This window comes from Epinephelus lanceolatus, chromosome 9, assembly GCF_041903045.1.
Source record: "Epinephelus lanceolatus isolate andai-2023 chromosome 9, ASM4190304v1, whole genome shotgun sequence".
Taxonomy (NCBI): Eukaryota; Metazoa; Chordata; class Actinopteri; order Perciformes; family Serranidae; genus Epinephelus; species Epinephelus lanceolatus.
The window spans coordinates 41927781-41937780 of record NC_135742.1 but is presented as its reverse complement, the minus strand read 5'-3'; the positions used below and the strand labels follow the sequence as shown (position 1 = coordinate 41937780).

Here is a 10000-nt window from a genome sequence, read left to right as displayed (position 1 = left end):
TATGGCGTGAGTAGGTTACTAACACAAGAGGGCGTGTTGGTGTGTGTCAGAGCTGCTCCTGTGGGTCCTGGCCTGTCGCCGCTCTGATTTAGGGCTCACACCATCAGCTGTTCTCTGCTGAAAAAAAAAGGGGGAAAAAATGTTTTAGTGGAAATGTTTTAGTGATGTTTTTTGTTAGGTTTGAGGATTACAGGTTTCGCTTGGATTTAACATCATTTTAGATTTTCTCCCATAAGATTCAGGTGTTTCCTTTCAAAATGATCTCTCAAAAATGCTCATAACAAGGCTGTTTTATGAGTTGCTAAAAAGTTAACATTCTGAGGATGCACAGATTTTATCTGACATGAGCTCAGGGCACTCTTTAACCATACAGTAACACCTACACTAGTCCAAAGACAAAGGCATTTGCGTAAAAATATGTGTATTATAAATCTGGTGCAATACGCCATGTCTTCAGGGTTTAACTGTTAATCGAGTCCAATACCAATTCATACGAACTTGCTCAATATGCCAAAGATTGTTTCCTTCATGGCCCTCTGTATGTCCAATTCAAATTGAAAGTTAAAAAAGAGATGGAGTGCGTGTTTCCTTTAGGGCAAACACTCAGCTGACCATGTAAACAAGAGTCCACTCAGCACACTAAAAATAAGAGAAAAAAATTAACAGACCAGAAAAGAGCAAAGCAAAGCTGGAAAACAAATGATATGCAGTAATAAGTGTGCCAATGTGTGTGTGCGCGTGTGTATGTGTGTGTGTGGTTAGTGCTGGTCAGGGTCTGCAGAGCCAATCAGCTGCTCATGCAGATGACGTGCCGCTGTCCTACGTCAGCCCCGCCGCTTGTCAGGATCAGAGCTCCACACACACCGACAACAAACACATACACACACTCCCTCTCCGAGCCGGACAGCACAGCCCCTGGCCCGGCAGCCCGGCAGTGGAGGACACATCCAGGCTTCCAGGCGCCGCAGCCCGCTGTGACAGTGGACCTAACATCGCCTTACTTTGTGGACATGGGAGACATGGGGGATCCGCCGAAAAGTAAGACACTTGTTCGGTGTTGGGATGCGGTTCTGGAACTAAGCTGATGACAAGTTGAGAGTTGGTTTTGGTGTGTTGCGGTGCCTGTCGACACAAGTGGCCTGTTAAAGTATTTGGTGTCATGAAACAATTAATTTTGAGGTGTCAGTGAAGCTTAAAGTCAGCGGATGTTACCTGTAGACTTTTTTTTAATGCAAACTATCAAAAAAAACAATAGCTCATATAGGCCTATTTTTTAATAATAACAATCACAACAACAATTAAAGTAATAACATTAATAATATCAAGAACTATTTAAAGGCCATTATTAGATGAGTGTGTGTTATTCAGCGGAGAGTTGTGAAGTGTGTGTGATGTGTTTTACTCGTGCTGGTCTTCCAGAGAAGCGGCTGGTATCTCTGTGCGTGGGCTGCGGGAACCAAATCCATGACCAGTACATCCTGCGGGTCTCCCCGGACCTGGAGTGGCACGCCGCCTGTCTCAAATGTGCCGAATGCAGCCAGTACCTGGACGAATCCTGCACGTGCTTCGTCCGGGACGGAAAGACTTACTGTAAACGGGACTACATCAGGTAGGACGGCCGGGACGGGACGGGACGACCCTCTACACACTCCAAGAGCTGGAACTACACGGCGATTGGAATTATTATTTTTGAAAAAATATATTTTACAGTATTAGGTTGAGAATAATCGGACCGATTTAAATGACATGGAGCAGTGATTTGACTGCGTTAAAATTATTTTTTTGAACATTGTGATAATTTTTACTGCTTCAGCAACTTGTAGACCGTGCGTCTTTGTACGAAATGTCAGCATTTCATTCTTTCACACTCTGTCTCATCAGATGCATTTTAAAAGCCTTGCACATCAGGCCCACATAAGTCATTTATTAATCAATGGTTCCGATCAGACTGCTGCGGTGCGCAGAGTGTTGCTTTGTGATGGACCTGACAGAAAAACGTAAAAACATCATTGTGCTATTTTCATTATACAGCCTGTAAATTATAACTAATCTGGCGTGGTTACACGTGAACAATTATTCGATTAAAACTTGAACAGGCCCTCAGTTATTGTCTAATACTCACAACATGACTATCAACGATATGAGTCACATTGCAGATAAAAGTGTAAACTAGAAAAAAAAAGTTCATTTTCTCGAGGCATATCATAAACAAATTCTCGTGTAATAGGACTACTACTAGTATGATAATAATAATAATAATAATAATAATGATAATAATAAAAACAATGATAATAATAACAATAAATGAGCACATTGTCTTACAAAATAGGCCTACCGGAAATAGTGTATACCAATGTTTGATTATATTATTAAAAACGTCAACACATTATTGTTATTATTATTATTATTGTTAATATCATTATAAAAAAAATACAGACCGTATTATTTTGGTGATCCTGTAGGCAATATTTTTTTACCTGCCTGCAGTCAAACTGATCGGACCGCTCGCGCGCGTGTGTGTGTGTGTGTGTGTATGTCCCGCAGGTTGTACGGGATTAAATGCGCTAAATGCAACATCGGCTTCAGCAAGAACGATTTTGTGATGAGGGCCCGCTCCAAAGTCTACCACATCGAGTGTTTCCGCTGCGTGGCTTGCAGCCGGCAGCTCATCCCGGGGGACGAGTTCGCTCTGCGGGAGGACGGGCTCTTCTGCCGGGCCGATCACGACGTGGTGGAACGGGCCAGCCTGGGCCCTGGAGACCCGCTCAGCCCGCTGCACCCCGCCAGACCGCTGCAGATGGCAGGTAAAGTCCCGGGGAGTGGGAGACAGGACGTGAGGACTGTAGTCTAACACTGCTGGGAAACATGTAGGCTTCTTGCTGTCGGGTGACATACTGCCTGTGACTTTTTTGTGAAGTTCCGAAGTCTTTTTCGATCAGTGGATTTTGGCCAGGTGTTCCTTAAATATAAACTCCGATTCTCCGGGTTGACACTCCATAAGACACCGCAGTGTGATGTTTCATGTTCGGTGAACTGCACCTCTTGTATTTCACAATGCCAGTTGAGTTGTCTCTGTGCGCACTGTCCTACAGACTCAGAGCTTAATGTCAGAGTGATTTACTAGCCAGGTTTGATCTCTACTTTAATGTAGCTAAATGTCATGCAGTCACAAGGAAGCTGCTCCCGGTGCCATAACTAACAAGTGGGGCTTTTCCCGTTTTCTTATTTGACTCTTAGGTGGACTGGTTCTGGTTACTCCATAGGTTTTGCCTTTTACATTTTCTTCCTGCATACCACTGTGCAGTCAGCCCAGACTCGGTAGATTAGATACAGTGGGCGCTGCTGTCAGAAATACACCAAGTTATCATTGCTGGAGGAGGAGGTCGAAACATGGCTGTGGGTCCGGGATGCGTTTGCACTTAATGCTGTGCGGTGCTCTGTATGTCTGAAAGGCTGGAGGTTTTCTCTAAAAAAGAATGGTTTGCTGTATCGCCGCCGTGCCCTGGTGCTTTTAAATGGATATTTTGACCTTGGATCAGATGAGTCAATCAGATCCGCTCTGCTCTCCTACATTTAAACCTAATATGTAGTGAAGCCTGGAACTCCCGAGCCTCCGAAATATGGGTATATTTAGAGGTAGTTCACCAGGGGACTATTTTGAGCAGAATGGCCAAACGTAGGCTAGTGTAGAACAATTACGCAAAACCTCGACTCTGATCTTCAGCAAGCTATAACGTCAGCAGCGTTGTGTTTGTGAAGTCAGAGGAGTTTCTATCAGGATGATTAAAACAGACGCAAGGCCTTTTAATTAAGTTGTGCATCATGTGTTGGAACATGCATGGCCACAGAGGGAAAAGACTTTATAACCCCCCCCCCCCCCCCCCCTCCCCACTTCTTACTTATCCGTCCACACAATTTCATACCTTTCTGTGGGACAAACAGATAAACTGATTGTGTCCTCCCTGGGCCCTTTTCCCGTCCTTTCCCAACAGCAGAACCAATCTCGGCCCGGCAGCCCGCGCTGCGGCCTCACGTCCACAAACAGCCGGAGAAGACCACCCGGGTCCGGACGGTGCTAAACGAGAAGCAGTTGCACACACTGCGGACTTGCTACAACGCCAACCCGAGGCCCGACGCCCTTATGAAGGAGCAGCTGGTGGAGATGACCGGCCTCAGCCCGCGGGTGATCCGGGTCTGGTTCCAGAACAAGCGGTGCAAGGACAAGAAGAGGAGCCTGCTGATGAAGCAGCTGCAGCAGCAGCAGCCCAATGACAAGACGGTAAGAGGACAGAGCAGCTGGATAACCTTTCATATTGACAGTGCTGAAATGTGCATGGGATTTATTTAGGAACTTCTGCAGGCCTTTCCTTTGAGCAGAGACAGATCTTAAATGTTGCAGCTCTGTCTGCGTTTACATTATTAATGAGGATGTTTAACCCCGGAGTAAACTGAAGGTAGCCTCTATTTAAGCGGCATGACCAATATGTTTTGTAGTCAAGTCCATTTTATTCATAAAGCCATGTAACAGCCCTAAGGTTTATGTTGCAGGATGTGTGCGCAAACTGATGAATGATAGAGGCCTTGAGCTGCTGTAAGAGCAGGAGTGTTATATGGACGAGCTCATACAGGGCGCTGAGGTCAAAGACAGAAAGCACACAGAAACTTTTCACTACACACACAAACATATTAATCTGTTTATTGTGTGCTCTCTTATTGATGGTTCTGCTGATTGACTGGTGGATTAATTTCAGACGCCCCCCACCCCCACCTCCACCCTTCCTTCCAACATGCACACACACCACCACCAAACCCAGCTACCCACACCCCATCATCTGTAATAACCCGCATTGAAAGATGTGTACACTGGGTGCTTACCACGACACACTCTCTAACAGAACATCCAGGGAATGACGGGCACCCCGATGGTGGCGGCCAGTCCGGAGCGGCACGACGGCGGCATCCAGGCCAACCCGGTTGAGGTGCAGAGCTACCAGCCGCCCTGGAAGGTCCTGAGCGACTTCGCCCTGCAGAGCGACATCGACCAGCCGGCCTTCCAACAACTGGTTCGTCCTTTTTACTTTCTCCACTAAGGCTCTCATGCTTGAAATGTAGGCGATTTATGTATTTGCAATATTCAATTTCAGGTCTAAATATTTGACACTCCTCCATGCAGAAAAATCCAATCTCATCTGTGTCAAAAAGGGATATTTTAAATGGCAATTTGAACATACAAATATGTGCCATGTGCATAACGTTTCTCTCCCATCCTCTGATAGGATTCTTTATTTAAACAAATATACAGAATAAATTTAGCTGACAATCCTCAAAAAGAGTTTTCTCCACGGACCCTTGTTATTCAAATTCATAATGTTGCCGTGGACACTGAGATGCGCATCTTCACTTCAGTCATCAGGACAGGATGTTGTCACGTTGCTGGAGGTGTTGACTTAGTTTTTCGTCATTTATTTTAATATTTGTTTTTTTTTTACCTTCAAGGAAATATGATCAGTCTTTTGGCAGAACAGAACAACAGGAACGATGCTTGTTTTAATTACTACCGGTCCAGGTTGGGAGTTTTGAGCGGCCTCATAACGGCCTCCACACTGATGTCAGTCACCTCAGCTTGTTTCTGTTAAATTCATATTATTTGATACTGGACGGCTGTCCAGTTTGGTTTGGATTCTCTTGGAAAAACCACCTGTCCCGCCAGGGATGCTCCACAAACGCAGGACCAACGATGGAATAAAACCTTTGGAGATCCATTCATTCAATTGGTTTATTTCGTTTGGAGTGACGCACCACAGACAGCATGACACCATGTGCTGAAATCTGCTAAAATGAGCTGGATTATTAACATTTTTGACATGAATAGGAATGTGACGCGCAATTCATCCGTTCTGAAAGATGAGCAGACTTTAGACTCTAGTGACATAGTTTCATTTAGTGCTTTTTGTTGTAGACCAGGGTAGACATGGATAAGTACAAATAGCTATAAATGATATAATAAGACATCACACCCAGCAGACCCTGGAGCTCAGATGATGACCCGCAACCATGGTGTTTATTTTTCTTTCTTTCTTTCTTTTTTAAAATAAATTTACAATACATCACTTATAGGTTTGTTAAAGAAGTCTGAATTTGTGTTTTCCAACCTTCCACACAGTCGCTGCTCTTCCCTTTATTTGCTATACAGTTATTACGCAGACACTTTAAGCCGTAGCCTAATAAAAAAAGATCATTTATCAGATCGAGCATCAAGTCTGCTTTTCTTGTTGTGGTCTGAATTAGATTACAGTCCCGATGCAGTGTTGTACAAATCAGTCTACAATGAATCTATAATTAGGCTGATAACAAAAAATCATTGTCAATCAAAGTAACACCTATGACGTGTGTGTTGTTAACTGTGATGGATGGGCCTAAACTCAAACTATTTGTAAGTTCCTTGTCATTTGTAAATAGGCTATACCCAGAATAAATGCTTTGGACGTACTGGACTATAATGTAAATGGACTAAAACATGCGTGTATCCATGTCATCTGCCAGCTTTTGGTCTGTGCCCCCACATAATTTGCGTTTCACTCTGGCACACCCCCTGTGGTGTACCCAGATGTGTCTGACCGCTGCTTGATGCTTGATGTGTCCCCGCAGGTCAGTTTCTCGGAGGGAGGACCGGGTTCGAACTCTACGGGCAGCGAGGTAGCGTCCATGTCGTCTCAGCTTCCAGACACGCCGAACAGCATGGTATCCAGCCCCATCGAGGCCTGAGCAGCCGCCGCGTGGACGGACTGAACGGACTGAACTGAACACACAGACCCCCCCCCCCCCCCAATCCCACCCTCCCCTCGACTGCACCAACAACCCCCCTGGTTGTATTTTGACACTGTGAAGACAATCATGGGATTTTACCACAGCCACACATTCTTATGTCCATCCAGCAGAGACAGACGGATGCGTCATCATGGCCGGTGCTGCACGTTCACACGCCTGGTTACAGTTGCCAAAACGAGAAGACATGACTCCATCGATACATGGGACCTCTGAGTAGGAGACTAATCTAAATCCTATACTTGCGAAATGCTGTGCGCTACTTTGAATAGAAAACTGGTGTTTTCTTTTTCTTTTTTTATAATTCGATCCACGCACCTCATCATATAATAGACCATTCGGATGGGAACAGCACTGCTTTTCTTCATTTAATTACACGATTTCCCTCATGATCCGAAAGCATTTGCAACAAGGTATACCTCTATTTTGCCACAAGCTTCGTGGGACATTTGTGTGAATCAGTGTCCGTCCGAGAATATTTTTTTTCTTTCCCAAAGATGTGTATAATTAATCATAAGTTAAAAATACCGTTAGCTCTGGAAGAAAATGTTTCGTTTGTTCCCGTGCAACAAAATTATTTATTATTTATTGTCGACAAATTTGCCACCTTTTGTGTAACTTTCTTAACTGAAGTAAAAAGAAACAAAAAAGACTGGAGTTTGGTCTGTCGGTTTCTATCACAGTTTAATGTTTTGAGTTATTATTATTTCTTAAATCATTTACAAAAGAGGACAGTTTGACTATCTTTAATTGTTTTTTCCCTCTCGTTGTGAACATTCACACATGAGGCGGAACATCAGATCTATTAAATGGCTTGATGGATATGCTGTGGTTAATTGGGTGTCATGTTGGTGCAGATGCTGTCTCAGTTTACCTGCTGGCTGACTACCTGCTTTACAACAAACTCCACTGCAGAAACATCTTCGTCTTAACAAAACTTCTGACGCCTAAAATCGAATTTTCTTGAAACAAAGTGATCAAATATGACAGTGAAATTCGATGATATTAAATTGATGAGTTCCTCTCATGGACTATATTTGGAACCAAATGTCATTATCTTGATTTGCCACCATTCGTCCTTATGGTTACAGGACAGAAATGTTGTTTGAGAATATTCTAACACAATGGAAACTGCTCTGAGAACAAGTACAATAATTTTAAAACAATGGCAACATTTTTTCTGTTTTCAGTGCAATCTGAAATGAAATGACTTCAGATATTCCTGGCTCTGTGGCTTTTTGCCATCAAACAGCTGATGTAAGTAGAAATATCAAACATGACAATTATTAGTAAAATATAGTCTGAGTTTAGGATTTAAATTAAGTGTGACCTTTCTGTCCCCAGGAATAATATACACTGTAAAAAAATATCCAACTTTAAAAAATGAAGTGTACAATTTCCATGCATCTTTTTAAGTAGCTTCAGTGCTGGCTTTACTGAGTCAATCCTATGAGTTTTTATAATCCGACAAACTGTTAGTTTAGTGCAATTAATACGGTTTAACTTGACCACAAACAATTAAGTTAAACCAACTTAATATTTATCTAAAAGTTGTGGTGATGTTTATGGGTCAAATTATTTTAATTAATATATTCTAACTTATTTATTTCAATTCCACCCTACTCAAAAATATCAACCATGCCGTTGATTTTGACCAACTTCTTAAAATAAGTTGTCAGTTGATTAAAACACTTTAATGTAAACATTTTTATGATGAAAACTTATTTATTTTAAGAATTATCCACAGACACCTTATTTTTTTGTGAGTGTTGATTACGATTTTTATTTCAAAGTTTTGTCAGAAGGTGCTGTTTCGTTTCTTTAGCTATAAAATAGAAGAATATTTGACAGTTAGCATGTTCAAATTTGGCTCCTCTGATCCTCAGTGTAATGTTAACCATAAGTGCCACAACCATTTTTTTCTTTTGCTTTATGTTTTATCAGATAATGTTTCAATATGTGTCAAAAAGCAGGTTTTGAACAGTGTTTCAATTTGTTGGTGTGTGTGACTGTGTGCGCTGACAGATTTATAGGATTAGTGTGTGCAGTCCTCATCCCAAGCGTTCAAAACACGTCATTAATTTGAATGCAGAAGCTGAACACTCTCTGCAAGTTTGGGATTGTTCATTGAAATATGGTGAAAAAAACCTCAGAGTGACATGACTTGATTTCATTCTGTCAGTGAATCCTTTTCACTGTTGCTCTGTTTAATGCTGCCTGATTCATTCCACAGCGCCTCAGTCTACCTCCTGTCCTGGGAGCTTCTGTGCAGCAACATGTCTGTAGCTTCCATGCATCTTACCTGGAACTGACTTTATAACCAAAGATGACTAAGTGTGTTAGAATTGTTGGACTTATTGATTAGTTGATCTAATTGAAAAAAAAAAAAAACTGTCAAATTGTGTCTGCAGATATGCACTCATGAGGGGAATCTTACAATCTAGCACATATTACAGACCAAATTATATTTGTAAATACTTAGAGCAACACAAATTACCCACATATGTCATAGTTGTTTCAAGAATTTCCTCCCCTCCCGGAATTGAGCAAGTGAAGGCTTTTAAAAAGGAAATAAGCTGTTTTTGTCATGTTATCTTTACTGCAGCTGATGATAAAATACAAATTCCATTGTGTTGCAGAAAAAACAAGACTATTAAAATTAAGATTACAGACATTTTTTAATTATTTTAATTTCTTTAAATATAATGTGTTTTTAAAATTAGTCGATGAAGAAAAGCCGATGTGCTGCTTACAGTGCTGCTGCTTCCTTTAAGAGAAAGATGGGTTAGTGAGGTCACAGAGGCATCAAGGGGAGAACAACGGAGGACAAGCTTACAGACAGCAAAGCATTTTCTACAAAGTCAAACATGAGGACGCAATTTACGCAACGTCATTTACTGCAGTCTATTCAGTGTCACTGCTCTGTGTTGGAAACAACGGCTCAAACTGAAAACATGTTTGAATCCAGCTTGAGTCTGACTGCAAAAAACGACTGAGCCTGTCTCCCACTGCTTCACTGCTTCCGGAATAGTGTTCCATCCTCTTCAAATCTCGCATTGTCTTTGTGATTTCCTTGGTATTTACTACAATAACATGTCCAACTGTGACTGAAACCAAATTGGCAAATTCCCAGGAGTCTGCCTGTGTTCAGGGAGCTTTATATCTTAGATGTTTT

At 42.1% G+C, this 10000-nt stretch overlaps 1 protein-coding gene across 2 annotated transcripts; it reads left to right on the top strand.

Annotated features, from left to right (window-relative positions):
- The first annotated feature begins 839 nt into the window (after positions 1 to 839).
- Positions 840 to 7647, top strand: isl1a (ISL LIM homeobox 1a). Of its 2 annotated transcripts, none has more exons than XM_033618452.2 (6): positions 840 to 1038; positions 1420 to 1609; positions 2545 to 2804; positions 3996 to 4279; positions 4896 to 5063; positions 6649 to 7647. In XM_033618452.2, the coding sequence occupies exons 1-6, from the start codon at positions 1011 to 1013 to the stop codon at positions 6763 to 6765; spliced, it is 1047 nt and encodes a 348-aa protein (XP_033474343.1). In that variant the 5' UTR covers positions 840 to 1010; the 3' UTR covers positions 6766 to 7647. The 2 variants fall into 2 exon arrangements, with proteins under 2 accessions (XP_033474343.1, XP_033474342.1); XM_033618451.2 differs by having other exon boundaries at positions 3993 to 4279.
- Positions 7648 to 10000: the final 2353 nt, after the last annotated feature.